A 20,505-nucleotide genomic window follows, 5' to 3' on the forward strand; every position below is an offset into this window, starting at 1 on the left:
AGAAAATTATGGATATTTATAAAATGGGACTGTATGTCCAACGGGCACCATAACATACACTTAACCTTTCAAAAACAGAAAAACTAAGCTTCCGAGCACTTGTCAATTCTTACTATTGTAATGGACATAATACTAAATTAATCTATTTTCCTTCCATTTGTTTTTTAAAAATGAAGAGATATTTTAGGGAATTCCCTGGCAGCGCTTTTACTGCCTTGGGCCTGGGTTCAATCCTTGGTAAGGAAACTAAGATCACACAAGCTGTGCGGTGCGAAGACCTTAGGTTATAATTCTAAATCTTCTATTCACTTACTTACTAGTATGTAAATTTCTCTTGGACCTTACAATCCTAATCTTAAAAAAAAAAAAATCACATTAACTCACAATTGACTCTACTATATAGTTTAACATGTATTGCTTGATTCACATATATAATCAAAAAATGTTAATTTCCTTCTAAAACAGGTAAAACCAATACCAATGCTAAAAATGCATTATGGAATGGCTTAATTTTACTATTCATTATCAAGGATCATCAAGGATTAATACTCAAAGCATAAAAAGTATTAAGTATCATTTATTTATCCCTATCATGGAATAAATCTGGCATTATCAGTTACCAGGAAGACAAGATCTAGGTTTAGTTCTAGTCTAAATCCACCTGGCTTTGTAAACTTTGGGAAATTAGTCACAAATTGGGGCATCAGTTTCTTCACTGGTAAAATGAAAAAAGTAAGACTATATAATCCCTAATGTCTTTTCCATTCCCCAAATTAAATGATTCTACAATTAATTTCAATTAAATGTGCACAAATCTATAAAGTGCACATACAGGCATACCTAAGAGATGCTACAGGTTTGATTCCAGACTACCCTAACAAACAGAATACACAATAAAGCAAGTCATATGAATCTGTTGGTTTCTCAGTGCATATAAAAGTTATGTTTATACTGTAGGCTACTAAGTGTGCAGTAGCATTATCTCTAAAAAAACATTGTATATACCTTAATTTTAAAATATTTTACTGCTAATAAATGGCAAAACAATCATAATGGTAACATCAAAGATCAATGATTACAGATCACCATAACAAATAAAATGATGAAAAAGTCTGAAATACTGTGAGAATTACCAAAATGTGACAGAAACACAAAGTGAGCAAATGCTGTTGGAAAAATGGCACCTAGAGTCCTGCTTGACACAGGGTTGCCACAAACCTTAAATTTGTAAAAAAACGAGGTATCTGTGAAGTGCAATAAAGCAAAGCATAACAAAATGAGGTATGCCTGAACTTCGGAAAATCCAGCAACATGTGTAGACAAAGATAAAAATTATCCTAAACAAAGAGATCAAGTGTACTAGTATGTACTTTTAAACATGGACAATCTAAAACACCTCAGTTTATAAGAAATGGTTTTATTTGGCTATAACCAACAAAACTTTCAGGGTTAATAAGTGAATAATGTAACAAGCCATTTGCTTGTTAATATATAATAATTTTCAAAGTGCTTACCTATGGATCATGGTATGAGAATGTAAGTAGGCTAATCCCTGGAGAGCACCATGTGTAATTGCTGCTATTTCCACTTCTTGTAATGGCTTTTTGTGAACTTAAAATAAGAAAGTTATTTGAAAATATTTTTATAAAGAACATTTTTGTTTAAAAATACATACCTAATATATAGGGCAATTTTTAAAAACTAACATTTAGCAAGACGGGATTTCCTTCCAAAGATAAGAAAATAATGCTATTGAACTTTTCAACTAGTATACAGTTGTGCCTAGCTGTTAAAGTATATAGTCCACAGCCAATTTTCCTCTAAGCTAACAACATTAAGCAATTATTTGGTGATTACAAAAACAAAAGTAATAAAAGTTCTCCCTTTATTCTAATATCTTCATTCTGAACAGAAGGAACAGATGGAGCTGAATGACAAAGATTCCAAAAAAACTTGAGTCAAAATGAGAGAAAAATCCCTTTTTTTTTAAAATCCCTTTTTTTATGCTATTACATTACATTTAATGAGGATAGTGCATACTATGCAGAGAATATAGAAAGGTTAAGATTTTTATTCTTTCTGGAAAATTTGTACATTACTTAAGAAACCTCTTATTGAATTCTCATTTTATTTTGCTAATACTATTTTTTCTTAATGATTAAAGGGAACCTACCTTCTAGTAAATCTGAAGCAGATCCTAAACAATATTCCATTACAAGCTACATGGGAAGAAAAATTATATAAGTATTAAAATATATTATTAAAAAGATTCTACTTGAGATAAAATAAATTCACCAAGGAGATCAAGAAGACAGTTTGAAATAAAACAAACTCTAGTCACCATTTACCTTAAAAAATGAGTATTTACGTATCTAGTAATATATTAAGTGCATATGTAAAGTTAAGCTAATGATACATTAATCTTTTACAATACCAACATATAATCATTTGTATAAGATGTGTATTTCATATATAACTACTACTAAAATTATAAAGGAATATACACATTCTGTTACTATTAATCTATAGTACTAAAGCAATACTTTAGTAATCGCTAGGAAGCAAAAAACTGTCCTTTGGAACTATATATACAAAGCTTAGGTTATAGTTAAAGCAAACACAGAGCACCTTCTATGTGCCAGATATTTTATATATATTAAAGCTAATTAAGGGACTTCCCTGGTGGCACAGTGGTTGGGACTCCACGCTCCCAATGCAGGGGGCCCGGGTTCGATCTCTGGTCAGGGAACTAGATCCCACATGCATGCAGCAGCTAAGAGTTCGCATGCCACAACTAAGGAGCCTGCCAGCCACAACTGAGGAGCCAGTGAGCCACAACTAAGGAGCCCACCTGCCGAAACTAAGACCCAGTGCAACCAAATAAATATTTAAAAAAAAACGAATTAAATCCTCACAACCACCTTATGAGGTAGGCCCTATTACTATCCTTATTTTACAAATGGAGAAACATGAGAGACAGAGAGGTAATCTCCCCAATGTCACTGCTTTTTCTTTAACCACAGCCTTGTATTTAGGAGTACTGCCATCACCACCAAAATTAAACTGGATAAAAATGCACCAAACATTACAAATCTAGGTTCAGGATACTAAAATGATAATTAGCTGTGACTTATTAATTATTCAAAATAAGGGATCATTCCCATTTAAAGAAAATTTAGCCTCTCTCTTAAAAGATACAGTTATGCCCACAATGCTACAGTATTACTACCGTGTCACCTCAGCAGTAACAATGGGGCAATATTAATCACCACTTCTTGTAACAAAGTGTCTCAATTCTCTAGCATTAGTATTATTCAGCCAAGGAATCATAATCAGTTCAAATTTCACCAGGACTCAGCAGGACTTCACCAAGATCTTTGTGGTTAAATAGATTACAATATGTTTATGTCAAAGATAGGCTACCTTTCATCCTCAAGTAACAGGATTGCTTTCACAATGTCTGATAAACCATTTGAAGAATGATACTACTAAAAAATGTCAGAGAACATTTTACCATGTACCATGTAATATATTATTAAAAAGATTCTACTTGAGATAAAATAAATTCACCAAGGAGATCAAGAAGAGTGTTTGAAGTAAAACAAACCCTAGTCACCATTTACCTTAAAAAATGAGTACAAGAAATGTACATAAAGGTCAGCTAAATCTCTGCAGTAAACTCACAAATCATACATTCCCTCTCCTGCCTAGGAGCTCTAGGAAAAGCTGCTCTCCCTCTCAGAATGAACTAACATTTCAAGGTGTTTCTGCATGGCCTTACACAACCATTTTGAGACATTCTTGAAATAATTAACTCTAAACAGAAACCAACTAAAATTACAGCAAGGAGGAAGCATATACCTACCCATGCTGTGTGCTCACGTAAATAGCAGCCTTTGTATTCTATACTGTTGGGATGTTTTATTCTTTGTAGAAACTTGACTTCCTTAATAATATCCTGCCATTTCTATGGGGAGGAAAAAAACGAATAAAGGAAAAAATTATGAACAGCTGCTTTTCCTGAGAAAGTTATATAAGAAAAAAGTTATCAGATTAAGAAGGGTTATTGAGAACATTAAATTTCATTTGTAATATGTAAATATATAAATAATAAATTAAAAAGTTATGTTCATATAGTTTATAACTCAATTACATAATTTATAAAATTGTTTCATTCAAGGTAGGACAAATTTTAGTTTGGTAAAACTTATCATCAGTGAGTCTTATTAAAATTTTATAACCACACACCAAACATGCTGATGAAAACTATATACCATATTTAGTGATTTTTCTTCAAAAGTTCATCTTCCCTTCTTATTTGCAGCTTTTTCATGTATAATTTACATACCATAAAGTTCATCTATTGTGTTTTTGGGTTATGTGTTCTACCAAACGTTAAGGTTTTGTTTGCTTTTTAAATTCAAACGAAGATTTAAACCCGTAAGTGCACACTTCCTAAAATAAAATGCTAGAGAACAATTAGTTATTATATGGGAAAGTTCACAGAAAAAAAAAAAAACAGTATGAAAACATTTCCCTACATATTTTACTAAGAGCATTCCTCAATGACACCTACCAGGAAATACAGATAAACCTTCAGCCATAAGCTACTCCATGACAACCTTAGACACTTAGGCCATGTCCTAAACATAGTTACTCTTAAGAAGCAACCAGAGAACTCTAAAAATACTGTTTACTGGGTCTACACCCAGAGACTCTAGAGGCTTAGCAGCTGTGGGGTGAGAATGAGGAATCTATTTTTTGTTCTTGTTTTCGTTTTTTCAACCTTTACCACTGACTTGGGCCAGATTTCTAAAAGCAGGGAAACTGGCATAATAGGAAACTTTAAAAAACGTTTTGTACTAGAATGTAAGATCATACATCGCCGATGTTATTTCACAAGCCCTCAACAAAATACAGCAAAATATGTTCACAGTGTTTTATATAAAATGTGTAAGATATAAGATGCTAAACTGAGAAAATGTTTCATGGCCTTTAAATTTCAAGTCTGAATGATATTTGAAACTTTCAAAACAAAACAAAACCCTGCAATTTTCAATTGAAAAAAATTTCATGAAAGACGTTAATATTAGATGTGAAAAGATGATGCCCTAAATGAAACTTTTTGTTCTAGGTGTGACTACTCAAACAGACTCCAACACAGTACAAGTTTGCCTATGAAAGCTTAGTTCAGAAGTTGTGCTACAGAATAGAATATAAATGAGAGTAATCCTGTAAGAAACTGAGTTTTTTAGGTATCAAAATGATGGAACAGTGATACAATCATAATAGTGTTATCATATTCATAGTATGATCATTACAAAAACAAGATTTATCATAAAATAAAGAGATTCCAAAAAAGTAGAAAACCAAACTCTTTAAAAACTAAAGACTGATCCAGCAATTCCAACTCTGGGCATATACCTAAAGTACTGAGACTAAGGACTCAAAAAAATATTTGTGTAACCCATATTTACAGTAGCATTATTCACAATAACCAAGAGGCAGTAGGAACCTAAGCATCCATTGACAGATGAATGGATGGATAAATAAAATGTAGTGTTTTACACACACACACACACACACACACACACACACACACACACACACACACACACACTAGCTTTAAAAAGGATAGAAATTTTGACACATACCACAACATGGATGAACTCTGAGGACATTATGTAAAGTGAAATAATCCAGTCACAAAAGGACAAATACTGCATGATTTCACTTACATCAGATACTTGAAGTAGTCAACTTCATAAAGACAGAAAATAGAAGAGTGATATCCAGGGGGTGAGGGGAGGAGGGAGTGGGGAGTTATTGTTTAATGGGTAAAGAACTGCAGTGTTTCAAGATGAAAAGAGTTCTGGAGATGAATGGTGGTGATGGATGCAAAACAATGTGAATGTCCTTAAAGCCACTGAAGTACATACTAGAAAATGGTTATGATGGTAAATTTGTTATGTGTATTTTACCACAATTAAAAATAATTACATTGAAAAATTAAAGACTGACAGATTCTATTTTTTAAAAGTAGACTATATTTCATAAAATAAATTTATGCAATTAAACAAAATAAATATACTAAAAAGCACTACTCACAATATTAGTGAACTAAAGTACACTCAGTGTAGTATCAATAATTGTATTTTTTTTATTTTTCAGACTAGATATATATTGTCTGCTGATTAAAGTTTGCTTAAATCAGCCCTTAAAGTCTGAATCATTAAAAAAATTACATCCAATATAATTTACTGTTAAATGCATCTTATTCTAGTTTACTCTTTTAGAAACTGATAAGCCTTCTATGATAAAGATAAAGTAATGTATTATACCACAGTTAAAAAATTAAAAGCAGGGGGACAGGTAGGCTTTTGGAATGCCAGTAATATGCTGTTTATGGCTCTAGGTACAAGTTAAAAAGGTACACTCAGTTTGTGAAAGAAAATACACTGAGATATATTCTTAATATTCATATAATTTTAGGTATGCTACACTTTTTTGAAAAAATTCCCAGCTACCCTCAATTAAAAACAGGATGTCGGGCTTCCCTGGTGGCGCAGTCCGCCTGCCGGTGCAGGGGACATGGGTTTGTGCCCCAGTCCGGGAGGATCCCACATGCCGCGGAGCGGCTGGGCCTGTGGGCCATGGCCACTGGGCCTGCGCGTCCGGAGCCTGTGCTCCGCAGCGGGAGAGGCCGCAGCAGTAAGAGGCCCGCGTACCGCAAAAAAACAAAACAAAACAAAAAACAAAAAAAAACAAAACAGTATGTCTTTTTCTAACATGCCAAGAAGAATATAAATATTTCACCTACCTCAGTGGACTGCTTTCCACTATAAGACATTTTCTTGATAGCCACCACTTCATTGGTGCGCACATCTCGTGCCTAAAAAAACAAAGAAAGAACTATTGTAAAAATTAACAGATTAAATCTGGGCAATAATTTCTTTGAGAATAAAAGCATTTATGAGCTACCATGTCAAAAGGAACATCGAAACTGCCTTTAAAGAACATTAAAAACAAAAGAACCCAATAACCATATAGTGAAACTTATCAAATCATCCAGAAACTGGTACTTTGGAAAGAAATATAAAGCAGGGTTTATCTTTGAGAGATCTAGTTAAGAGGAAAAAACAGAAATTTGAATAGTACTATAACAGAGAGACAAAACAAGACTAGTATATGTACAAGCCTACGCTAATCAATTTTGAAATCTCAATGAAAGGGACAATTTTCTGGAAGGAATAAATTACTAAAACTGATCTAAAGAAGAAAATGTAAGAAAAACAAACAATGGTGGCAGACTGAAAAGAACACCAATGAATTGTCTTTAAAATACTCTTGAGTGGGGATTTCCCTGGCAGTCCAGTGGTCAGGACCCCGGCTTTCACTGCCGAGGGCACGGGTTCGATCCCTGGTCAGGGAACTAAGATTCCGCAAGCAGCCAAAAAGCAAAACAAAACATAGGGACTTCCCCAGTGGTCCAGTGGCTCCGAGCTCCCAGTGCAGGGGGCCTGGGTTCGATCCTTGGTCAGGGAACTAGATCCCATGTGCTGCAACTAAGAGTTCGCATGCCGCAACTAAAGATCTTGCATGCCACAACTAAAGATCCCACATGCTGCAATGACGATCCCACACACAGCAACAAAGATCTCACTTGCCACACGAAGACCCAACTCAAACCAATAAACAAATATTAAACAAACAAACAAACAAATATAAAATACTCTTCAGTGGTGGGCTTCCCTGGTGGTGCAGTGGTTGAGAGTCCGCCTGCCGATGCAGGGGACACAGGTTCATGCCCCGGTCCGGAAAGATCCCACATGCCGCGAGGCGGCTAGGCCCATGAGCCATGGCCGCTGAGCCTGCACGTCCAGAGTCTGTGCTCCGCAATGGGAGAGGCCACAACAGTGAGAGGCCCGCGTACCAAAAAAACAAAACAAAACAACAACAACAACAAAACTACTCTTCAGTGGAAAATAGTTTTACCAGGTGAACTTTTCAGGATGTAAGGGGGGAAAAAAAGGAAAGTTAGCCCATTAATTTTAAGAAGGCAGTATAACCCAATAACTAAAACCTCACAAACAGGTTCCTTAAAAAACTACAAATAGAACTACCATATGACCCAGCAATCCCACTACTGGGCATATACCCTGAGAAAACCGAAATTCAAAAAGAGTCATGTACCAAAATGTTCATCGCAGCTCTATTTACAATAGCCCGGAGATGGAAACAACCTAAGTGCCCATCATCGGATGAATGGATAAAGAAGATGTGGCACATATATACAATGGAATATTACTCAGCCATAAAAAGAAACGAAATTGAGCTATTTGTAATGAGGTGGATAGACCTAGAGTCTGTCATACAGAGTGAAGTAAGTCAGAAAGAAAAAGACAAATACAGTATGCTAACACATATATATGGAATTTAAGAAAAAAAAATGTCATGAAGAACCTAGGGGTAAGGCAGGAATAAAGACGCAGACCTCCTAGTGAACGGACTTGAGGTTATGGGGAGGGGGAAGGGTGAGCTGTGACGGGGCGAGAGAGAGTCATGGACATATACACACTAACAAACGTAGTAAGGTAGATAGCTAGTGGGAAGCAGCCGCATGGCACAGGGATATTGGCTCAGTGCTTTGTGACAGCCTGGAGGGGTGGGATAGGGAGGGTGGGAGGGAGGGAGACGCAAGAGGGAAGAGATACGGGAACATATGTATATGTATAACTGATTCACTTTGTTATAAAGCAGAAACTAACACACCATTGTAAAGTAATTATACCCCAATAAAGATGTTAAAAAAAAAAAAAAACTCACAAACAGCACAAAATAGAAAGTTAGGTATCAATTTCACTTGTAAATATAGACAAGAAAACTCTAAATAAAATTTTTAAAATATTATAGAGCATTAAAATAATTTTTCATTTGGATAAAATACACAAATATATACAGTTTTTCATTTGGATAAACTTACAGAAATGCAAAAGATTCTAATACTAGAAAAAAACATTTCATAATTTACCACAATTTGTAAAAGTTAAAGGGGGAACAAACAAATTATACACACACACACACACACACACACATATTTATAAATGCTCAATAAATCCTGAAAATGCAGAAGTGCCCAACTCTAAATGTATTCAATTGCAAAGAAGGCCAAACTCTTAGGAAACAAATTAGAAAGGTAATTCTTTAACATGATAAATCACCTCTATTGTAAACTACTGCTAATCAGGCTTAAGAATGCTAAAATGCTATCACAATTATTACTTAACATTGTTGAGGTAATTCTGAAAAAAGGTAATAAAAATGTAACAGAAACACGACAGTTAACTAGAAAAGCTAAACTTCCATGTGTTAAAAAAATGATTATATATTAAGAAGGCACATGAGACTAGCTGCAAAATATTTTAAATGGGTTCACTAAAAGTATCAGAACCACCTCAAATCATCTGTTGGAAGACTCATCTTCAATTCAGATTTTTAATGAGTTCCCAAAGATAAAATGTTCTAAATTAGATTATGGTGATGGCTGCAAAACTCATATTTACTGACAATCGTTGAAATGTAGGCAGTAAATTGGTGAACTTATGGTATGTAATTTATACTTTAAAACTTGTTAAAAAAAAGACAGCACATATGTGAATTTTATCTCAACAGGGTGGCTTGGGGAAAAAAAAAAAAAAGGCACTCAGTTAAGTGGGCCCTGGGAAACCTAATCACATTCCAATTTCAATTACCGGTGTACTGGTTAGGAAACTGGCACCACTTATTGTAATGGGTGAAGCGGATCTATCCACAGACATCCTGCTTGAATATAAATTTATTTTTCCAAAATGTTCTCTGCTTATCTATCTACGAACCTCTTTATTTTAATCATGTCTAAACAGCTATACTGCGCTCTTCTATAAGAGCTGAGATATAATTTACATGCCATACAATACACCCATTTTAATGTGTACAATTCAGTGGCATTTAGAACATTCACAGATATATGCAACCATCATTATAATTTTACAACTTTCATCACCTCAAAAAGAAACTCCAAATTGTTCATTTAGAAATGGTCAAACGGTAAATTTTATGTGTATTTTATAATAAAATTCTTTTCTTCATTAAAAAAAAAAAAAAACCCATTCGGCCCTAAGCAACAACTAATCTACTTTTCCATGTCTCTAGAGATATGACCATTCTGGACATTTCATATAAATGGAACTATGTAATATGTGGTCTTTTGTGACTGGCTTTTTTCAAGATTCATGACTAATGATATTATCTTTTCATGTGCTCCTTAGCCATTTGTACATCTTTCTTTGAGAAATGTCAATTCAGATGCTTTTCCCATTTTTAAATTGGGTTGTCTTTTGATTGAGTTATAAGAGTTCTTTATATATTCTAGGCACAAGTCCCTTATTAGATATATGATTTACAAAATTTTTTCTCCTATTCTATAGGTTGTCTTTTCACTACTTTGAAGCACAGAAATTTTTATTTTTGATTAAGGTTAATTTATTTTTTTCTTTTATTGCTCATGCTTTTGGTGTCACATCTGAGAATGCTCTGCCAAAACTAAAGACATGCAGATTTACCGCTATGTTTTCTTCTAAGAGTTTTATAGTTTTAACTGTGACATTGAGGTTTTGATCCATTTTGAGTTAATTTTTCTATAGTTTCTATAGTATGAGGTAAGGACCTAATTTCACTGTTTTGCATTAAACAGCTACACTTTTAATTAGCCTAAGACAAAGCTTAATTTAAAAGCGGGTATACTAAATGCAATGAAGTATACTGGGTTAGATTCTAGAACAGAGAAGAGACAGCAGAAAAACTGGTAAAATTTAGTACACAGAATATAGTACATAGTTTAGTTACTAGTATCCTATCAATGTTGATTTTTTAGTTTTGATAAATGTACCATGATTACGTAACATATTAACATTAGGGGAACTAGATGAAGATTATAGGGGAAAACACTGTACTAACTGTGAAATCTGCAAATCTAATATTATTTTAAAATACTAAATTAAACTAAAATTTGACTATTAAAATCCAAATGTACTAGTAATGATGATTAAAATTAAATGACCAAGTTAAAAGGAGATACGACTTTTGCTTATTCATGTTTTTAAAAAGCAAAAAGTAAAAATACTTAATGTTCACAAACATGTTTTTCCCTCCCTTCAGGATCACATATTGTGCTTACTTAGTCTTCTCTAATCTAGAACAATTCCATAACCCCTCTTTATCTTTCATGATATTGACAGTTTTGAAGAATACACAGTGGTATTTTAGAGAATGTAACTAAATTTGTACTTGTCTGACATTTCTTCAAGATTAGATTCTGATTATACACCTCTGGCAAGAATACTATAAGAGTGATATTGTGTCCTTCCCAGGGTATCATATCTGGAGGTATACAATGTGTCCACTCCTCATTGGTGTTATCAATTTTCATCACCCACTAAAGGTGCTGTCTGTGTTTTTCCAATGTGTATAGTTAAAGTTACTGTTTCCTACCTTGTATCTAACAATCTGTGGAGAGATACTTTAAAACCATGTAAACATCCTGCTCATCAAAATTTTCCCTTAGATTTAGCAAACATTAAAGATAATAGCCCAAAACAATCTTCACTATGACAATTACAAAATGCTCATTTCCTCCCCCCACCTCTACCATTCCCTTCACATTTATCAGTCAGGCATTCTATTATAAGGAAAACACCCCCCTTTTCATCCATCCATCCATCATCTATCATGGAAATTATGAAGTCCTATTTTATTAAATGGGTTATAATCCATTACTATCTTTATAAACTGATGTTCAAATTGTTCCAGATTTGGCCAGTGGGAGCCCCTCTAAGCTGGCTCCAATGTCTTTTTGACAGGCCCCATTTTTTTTTTCTTTCTTTAAAGCACTTTTTAACTTTCTGGCACAAGGTCTTCTAAGGCTTATCATTTATGTTCCCTGCCCACTGCAACAAAATGAGACATTCCTCCAATAAGTTCTTGTTCCTTTTAGTTAGGAATTAAATTCGAGATCTGAGTGCTAAGTGTGCTCATTACTACTGGGTGTCATTACAAATAGAATCTTGCAGCAGACAGAGCTAGGAGATGCACACACACATATATGAGATATAATTATTTCATATTAACACTGTTAATTCCTATCCAATCAAACACACAGGGTTCTTCCTTACCTTCCCCACTTCCATATTTCTTTCCATATTTTCACAGTTAGGATCCTGACCCCAAACAACATCAACATTATTCATTACTCAATCCTCCTCCTTTTTTTTTTTTTTTGGTCACACCACGTGGCTTGCAGGACCTTAGTTCCCCGACCAGGGATTGAGCCCCGGCCACTGCAGTGAAAACGCCCAGTCCTAACCGCTGGACCACCAAGGAATTCCCACTTAATCCTTTAACATATAGTTTCAGATCCATCACACCCATACAAATATGAAACAAGTCTATTAAGAAGGGTTCAAGATTTGCCTACAGTTTCCCTCTCCCAACCAGACTGAGAGTATACAGTTAAAATACTACGTACAAAAGTTACTCCTATTAGTTCTATTTTTCCCTTCAATGTGGTTATGTCTGAAATACAGTTGGGTTCATTGTTCCTGTTTGCCTTTGATGTCAGTGACAACCTTCCCCCCATACATATTAATTTTAATTTTTAAGTATATAAAGTATTTATTATCCAAAGAGGTATATTCAAACAAGAATCATTCCATCCTCTATCTCTTCATATCCATTCCTACAACTATCACCATTTTATATGTTGAACTTGGTTGTATAATTTCATCAAACTATATATTTAATATCTGGATATTTATTATATATGAATTAAATTAAATAAAATCAATTTTTAAAATTCCTACCAGCATATTGAATGGCTATTTTTCAGGGATTTTCTCAGTGGGGTTCTTTTATTGGGCCTATTTCTAAGATTCTATGTATATTTTTCCTTTTCTCTATATTTCTCTATATTAGTGTATTTGGAGAGGAAAGGTATAAGCATAAATTCAGACAAAACTGTAATATAGAAAAAGGGTTGTTTCTAAAATATCAATATCCTGGGTCCCTCTTCTCTATTTTGTGTCCAATCCAGAAATTAAACAAACGTGAACAACATCAAACACACACATACACATGTGTACACAAAATTCTACAACTTATATACCTAAATGTTAATAGTAGCTGTCCGTGGGTAGTGAAATTATAGATGGAGTTTTTATTATTTTTGTCTCCAATTTATAATTGGGGTATAAACCAAAAGCTCAAATTGTTAAGAATTTGAACCATATATTCTCAAGGGAAATAACATTTTATTATTAATAAATTACTAAATTTATTAATTAATAAATTGTAGTTTCATTCCTAAGGTGCCCATAAAAAAAGACTAAACCCGTAATACTGCCAAAATATTAAACATCTGTACAATACTTACTGTTTGAGGGGGAAAAAACAATTTTTATACAAAGAAGAAATCAATGAGTGGAGTTTTCCACTATAGATTAAGAAAGGAATACTTAGAGATGTTTTATGACTTTAGAATAGTATATCGCTGGCTCAATCTTAAAGTTACAGTCTTTAAAATAATAAAATATATTCCTTAACTACCAATTTTATTTCCTAGAAATTTTAATTTCTGAAGTGTATATTATCTTTCTGAAGTAAAAAAAAAAAAAAAAAAAAGAGTCAACTTACATCCTCCCCACTTTTTGGGAAAAAGTCCCTTTCTGGTTACTAGTGAGTTAAAAAAACTTTTTATCTTTGAAATTATTTTAGACTTAGGGAAACGCTGCAAATATAGTACAGAGAGTTACCATATACCTTTCACACAGCTTTTGCCTAATGTTAATATCTTGCATAGTAAAATTATCAAAACTAAGAAATTAACACTGGTAAAATTATTAACTACTAACCCCAACCACTATGCCACCAGGGAAGCCCGATTTTTCCATTTTAATTAATAAATATCTTTGGGGCTATACTTGAGATTATGCATATATCCTGTTTCATCTCAAACTTTAACCTACTAATTTTAGCATCTACTAGTGGATCTTGGCTGCAACAATTATTTCCCTTAGTTCTTCTACATTTAATAAAAGGAATTTTTATTCTTTATAAATATGTGTATATCTGTGTGTGTGTGTGCGCATGAGAGAGAGAGAGAGAGAGAGAGAGAGAGGAGTGCGCATGAGAGAGAGAGAGAGAGAGAGAGGGAGAGAGAGAGAGAGAGGAGTTCCTACTGATACCTCCAATTCCAATCCAACATACAACAGGGTTGTTTCTAGCCTTCCTCATTTCCTTACTCCTAACTTCTTTCTTGGACATTAAGAAAACCGCTTCTCGAGATAAAGATGGCAGAAGAGAAGGACGTGGAGCACACCTCCTCCCACAAATACATCAAAAATACATCTATAGGGCTTCCCTGGTGGCTCAGGGGTTGGGGGTCCGCCTGCCGATGCGGGGGGCACGGCTTCGTGCCCCGGTCCGGGAGGATCCTGCGTGCCGCACAGCGGCTGGGCCCGTGAGCCATGGCCGCTGGGCCTGCGCGTCCGGAGCCTGTGCTCCGCAGCAGGAGGGGCCGCAGCGGTGAGAGGCCCGCATACCGCCAAAAAAAACCAAAAAACATCTTCATGTGGAAGAATTCTCACAGAATACCTACTGAACGCTGGCAGAATATCTAATACAACTAAAACTGCAAGAAAGAGCACCACGTAACAGAGTCGAATGAAGAAAAAAAAAAAAAAAAAAGGAATCAGGATGGGACCTGTGCCCCTGGGAGGGAGCTATGAAAGAGGAAGGTTCCCTCAGTCTGGGAACCCCTTTCACTGGTTGGGAGATCAGCTGGGACAGATACGGAGCTTCACAGGCTCAGAGGAGAGTGCAGCAACCAGACTGTGGGAGGCAGAACAGAGAGAAACCAGCACAGATGGTCCTGGACACCTCGCTGCACTTCCCAGCCCGAGATGCACATCTGCTGGTGCGTGCAGGGGCTGAGTGCTGCAACTTGGGCTTCAGTGGACAGACCTGGGGAAAGGGCTGGGGATGGCTGTGTGGAGACAGACGGAAGGAGCTGGAGGGTGCTCTGGGCTGCAATTGGGGGTGTGCGCAGGATAGAGCCTGGGGCCACAATAGAAGCCACATAGTTAAACACACATGCAAAGGGAGGGACGGGGCCCCACCATAGCAGCCTCATTCTCCACGAGCTCACCTGAGCTCACAGTCAATGTGGCTCCACCTCTACCACCTCTGTGCTGGTGGGTTGTCCCCATGCAGAAGTGGGGCTGAAATCTGAGCCTACCCTCAGGGGCTGTGAGACTGGTGGATTTACATGGCTACTGGCAGCTTTGTAAGCTCTGTGCCTGCCGGACATCCCAGTGGATTACTGTTGCTTCCAAGGCTGGGGTGGTCCTGTGTTAGTAGCTACAGGCTTTGCGGACACAGGCATGCAGAGGCAGGGCCAGGACCTGGGCTGATTCTGTAGCCCCCATGGAACGTCCAGGTGCCTGACTTCAGTAGATCTGCCCTACTGGCTTTGTGAGCACAGACCCTGAGGGATATCCAGGCTGACTGCCTGCATTCCCTTGACTGAGGCAAGGCTGAAGGTAGTGCCAACAACAGTGTACTTTGTGAGTGCACATAACGTGGCAGGCAACACCACAGAGTGCAGTTCCTGGTGGACAGCTCCTGTAGAGGAATACTCAGTGGCTCCTCTCCCAGCGGAGGTGCTCCAGTCCCACCTACCTCACATCACAGCTCAGAAACCGATCTAGGGGCTTCTATTACAACAACTGAGGAGCAGACCTTACCCCCGAAAGGGCTGTGACAATTACAGAGCAAATGCGAGGCCCCACTCAACATCCAGTGCAGGCTATCTGCTCACTACACCACCAATCACACCTCCTATCAAGAGGATAAAAACCACTACACACTGAAGAAAGACATGGCAGGAACCCATATTAAAAACAGTCCTCGCACCAAAAGTATCAGACTCACACAGGCTACACAAGGATGCTCCCACATAAAAACAGCCCTTCAAGACCACAGTAGATAAGGGTTTCTCTTAAATGCACGGAGTCAGAGAAATATAAGTAAAATAAAGAAGCAGAGGAACCACTCCCAATTAAAAGAACAAGAAAAATCTCCTGAAAGAACAAGCAATGAAACAGACCTCTCGAGACTTCCCTGATGGCACAATGGTTAAGAATCTGCCTGTCAATGCAGGGGACATGGGTTCGAGCCCTGGTCCAGGAAGACCCCACACGACGCGGAGCAACTAAGCCCATGCACCACAACTACTGAGCCTGCGCTCTAGAGCCCACAAGCCACAACTACTGAGCCTGCGTGCCACAACTACTGAAGCCCGCGCGTCTAGAGTCTATGCTCCACAACGAGAAGCCACCACAATGAGAAGCCCGCGCACCACAATGAAGAGTAGCCCCCGCTCGCCACAACTAGAAAAAGCCCACGCACAGCAAAGAAGACCCAACGCAGCCAAATAAGTAAATAAATTAATTTAATTTAATTAATAAAAAAAGAAACAGACCTCTCCAGTCTATGAGATCCCGAGTTCAAAAAGTAATAAAAATACTGAAGGAATTAAGAAAGCTATTGATAAAAATGCCACCCACTGTAACAAGGAATTAGAAACTATAAAGAGGAGCCAATTAAAATTAGAAAACTCATTTGCTGAGATGAAAGCTGAGCTAAAGGCAAAGAATAGCAAGCAGGGGCTTCCCTGGTGGTGCAGTGGTTGGGAGTCTGCCTGCCGATGCAGGGGACACGGGTTCTTGCCCTGGCCTGGGAAGATCCCACATGCTGCAGAGCAGCTAGGCCCGTGAGCCATGGCCGCTGAGCCTGTGAGTCCGGAGCCTGTGCTCCGCAACGGGAGAGGCCACAACAGTGAGAGGCCCGCGTACCACAAAAAAAAAAAAAAAAAAGAGGATTGAGTGACGAATACTCAATACTGCAACTACTGAAGCCTGCGCACCTAGAGCCTGTGCTCTGCAACAAGAGAAGCCACCGCAATGAGAAGCCCACCCGCCACAATGAAGAGTAGCCCCCGCTCACTGAAACTAGAGAAAAAGCCCGCATGCAGCAATGAAGACGCAACGCAGCCAAAAAATAATAATAATAAATAATAAAATAAAAATTCATACATAAATATTATAATATTATTATCAAGCATCTTTCCCAACCACAACAGTATGAGACTAGAAATCAATTACAGGAAAAAAACTGCAAAAACACAAACACATGGAAGCTAAACTATATAATATTAAACACTAAGTAATCAGTGGGTCACTGAAAAAATAAAAAAATACCTGGAGACGAATGAAAATGGAAATACAATGAACCAAAAGCTATGGGACATAACAAAAGCAGTTCTAAGAGGGAAGTTTATAGCAATACAAGCCCACGTCGAGAAACAGGAAAAATCTCAAATAAACAACCTATCCTTAAATGTAAAGGAACTAGAAAAAGAAGAACAAACAAAATCCAAAGTTAGTAGAATGAAAAAAATTATAAGATCAGAGCAGAAATAAAGGCTAAAAATACAATATAAAAGATCAATGAAAATAAGAGGTGGTTCTTCAAAAAGATAAACAAAATTGATAAACTTTTAGCCAGATCCGTTAAGAAAAAAAGAGAGGGCCCAAATAAATAAAATCAGAAATGAAAAAGAAGTTACAACTGACATCACAGACTACAAATGTATTACAAATGAGATTACTAGGAACAATTATAATAAATAATATTATAATGGACAATATAAATGTCCAATGTCCAATAAAATGGACAACCTAGAAGAAATAAATAAATTCCTAGAAACATACAATCTCCCAAGACTGAATCAGGAAGAAATAAAAAATAGGAAGAGACCGATTACCAGTAATGAATTGTATCAGTAATCAAAAAATTCCCAAGAAACAAAAGTCTAGGACCAGATGGCTTCACAGGTGAATTCAACCAAACATTTAAAGAGTTAACACCTATCCTTCTCAAACTATTCCAAAAAGCTGAAGAGGAAGAAATGCTTCTGAACTTATTCTACAAGGCCAGCAAGATTTGACAAAAATCAACATCCATTTACGATAAAAACTCTCAACAAAGTGGGTATAGAGGGAATATACCTTAACATATTAAAGGGCATATATATGACAAACCTGAAGACAACATTATACACAATGGTGAAAAGCTGAAAGCCTTTCTTTTAAGATTAGGAACAAGGATGACTACTCTCGTAACTTTTATTCAACATAGTACTGAAAGTCCTAGCTAGTGCAATTAGGAAGGAAAAGGAAATAAAAGACATCTAAATTGGAAAGGAGGAAGCAAAATTATCACTTTTTGCAGATGGCCTGATACTATATATTAAAAAATCCTAAGGATGCCACCAAAAAGCTATTAGAACTCAACAGTGAATTCAGTAAAGTTGCAGGATACAAAATTAATGTACAGAAGTTTCTTGAGTTTCTATACAAATAACAACTATCAAAAAAAGAAAGCAATTAAGAAAACAATCCCATTTATGTAAAATTACGTCAAAAAAAAAATTACCTAGGAATAATTCCTCCAAGGAGGTAAAAGACTTTTCTCTGAAAACTGTAAGACATTGATAAAAGAAACTGAAGATTACACAAATGGAAAGATGTATTTACTCATGGATTGGAGAAATTCATATTGTTAAAATGCCCATACTACTCAGGGCAACCTACAGATTCAATGCAATCCCTATCAAAATACCAATGGCATTTTTCACAGAACTAGGACAAATTATTCTAAAATTTGTACGGAAACATAAAACCCCAAATAGCTAAAACAATACTAAGAAAGAACAAAGCTGATGGTATCATACTCCCTGATTTCAAACTGTACCACAATGCTACAGTTACCAAAACACTATGATACTGGCACAAGACAGACACACAGATCAATAAGAGAGAAAAGAGAGCCCAGAAATAACCCACATTTATATGGTTAATTAATCCATGACAAAGGAAGCAAGAACATACAATGGGGAAAAGACAGCCTCTTCAATAAACGGTGTTGGGAAAACTAGAAAGCTACATGCAGAAGAATCAAATTGGACTACTCTCTCACACCATATACAAAAATAAACTCAAAATGGATTAAAACTCCTAGAAGAAAACATAGGCAGTACACTCTTTGAAATCAGTCTTAGGAATATTTTTTCAGATATGTCTTCTCAGGCAAGGGAAACAAAACAAAAAATAAACAAATGGGACTACATGAAACTAAAAAGCTTTGCACAGGGAAGGAAACTGTCAACAAAGTGCAAAGGCAGCCTACTGAATGGGAGAAGATATTTGCAAATGATATATGTGATAAGGGGTTAATATTCAAATTATACAAAGAAATCATACAGCTCAACATCAAAACAAACAACCGAATTAAAAAATGGGTAGAGGGCCTGAATAGAAATTTTCCCAAAGAAGTCATAAAGATGGCCAACAGATACATCAGGGAAATGCAAATCGAAAGCACAGTAAGATATCATCTCACACCTGTCAGAATGGCTATTAAACAGACAACAAATAACAAGTGTTGATGAGGATATAGAGAAAAGGGAACCGCCGTGCACTATTGCTGGGGATGCACACTGGTGCAGTCAATATGGAAAACAGTATGGAGCTTCCTCAAAAATTAAAAATAGAACTGCTAGACAATACAGCAATTCCACTTCTGTGTATTTTTTCACAGAAAACAAAAACACTAATTTGAAAATATTACACGCACCCCCATGTTCACTGCAGCTTTATTCACAATAGCCAAGATATGGAAGCAACCTAAGTGTCCAATGGATAAAGAAGATATGCTGCATATATACATACACACATATATATAATGGTGCGTGTCTGTGTGTGTGTGTGTGTGTGTGTGTGTGTGTGTGTGTGTGTGTGTGTGTAATGGAGTATTACTAAGCCATTAAAAAGGAGTGAAATCTTGCCATTTGTGAAACCATGGATGGACCTAGGGGATATTATGCTAAGTAAAATAATTATGCTAATTAAAATAATTATATGCTAAGTAAAATAAGTCAGACAGAGAAAGACAAATATATGATTTCATTTAACATGTGGAATCTAAAAAACAAAACAAACAAAATGGAAACAGACTCATAGATACAGGGAAGGTACAGGTGGTTTGCCAGAGGAGATGGGGGTGAGGGGGTGAGTGAAACAGGTGAGGGAGATTAAAAGGTGCAAACTTCCAGTTAGAAACTAAGTGAGTCATAGGGATGAAATGTACAGCATGGGGAATACAGGCAATGATACTGTAATAACTTTGTATGGTGACAGATGGTAACTAGATTTATCACGGTAACCATTTTGTAACATATAGAAATATCAAATCACTATGTTGTGCACTTGGAACTAACATAGTATTGTAGGTCCATTATAATTCAAAAAATAAAAAAATTAAAATACTATTTAGAACAGAATTAAATGAGCT

At 36.2% G+C, this 20,505-nt stretch overlaps 1 protein-coding gene across 1 annotated transcript in view; it reads right to left on the reverse strand.

Moving 5' to 3' along the window:
* Window positions 1–20,505, reverse strand: part of TAOK1 (TAO kinase 1) — a gene marked incomplete at its 5' end in the record, with an annotated part of 94,132 nt that overhangs the window by 60,436 nt on the left and 13,191 nt on the right. Inside the window, 4 exons of the mRNA XM_082678589.1 lie at window positions 1,515–1,611; window positions 2,174–2,219; window positions 3,866–3,967; window positions 6,821–6,892. Of these exons, the coding sequence (XP_082534715.1) occupies window positions 1,515–1,611; window positions 2,174–2,219; window positions 3,866–3,967; window positions 6,821–6,892 (317 nt within the window). The remainder of the gene's footprint in view (window positions 1–1,514; window positions 1,612–2,173; window positions 2,220–3,865; window positions 3,968–6,820; window positions 6,893–20,505) is intronic.

This window comes from Grampus griseus, assembly GCF_964374135.1.
Source record: "Grampus griseus genome assembly, chromosome: 20".
Lineage (NCBI taxonomy): Eukaryota > Metazoa > Chordata > Mammalia > Artiodactyla > Delphinidae > Grampus > Grampus griseus.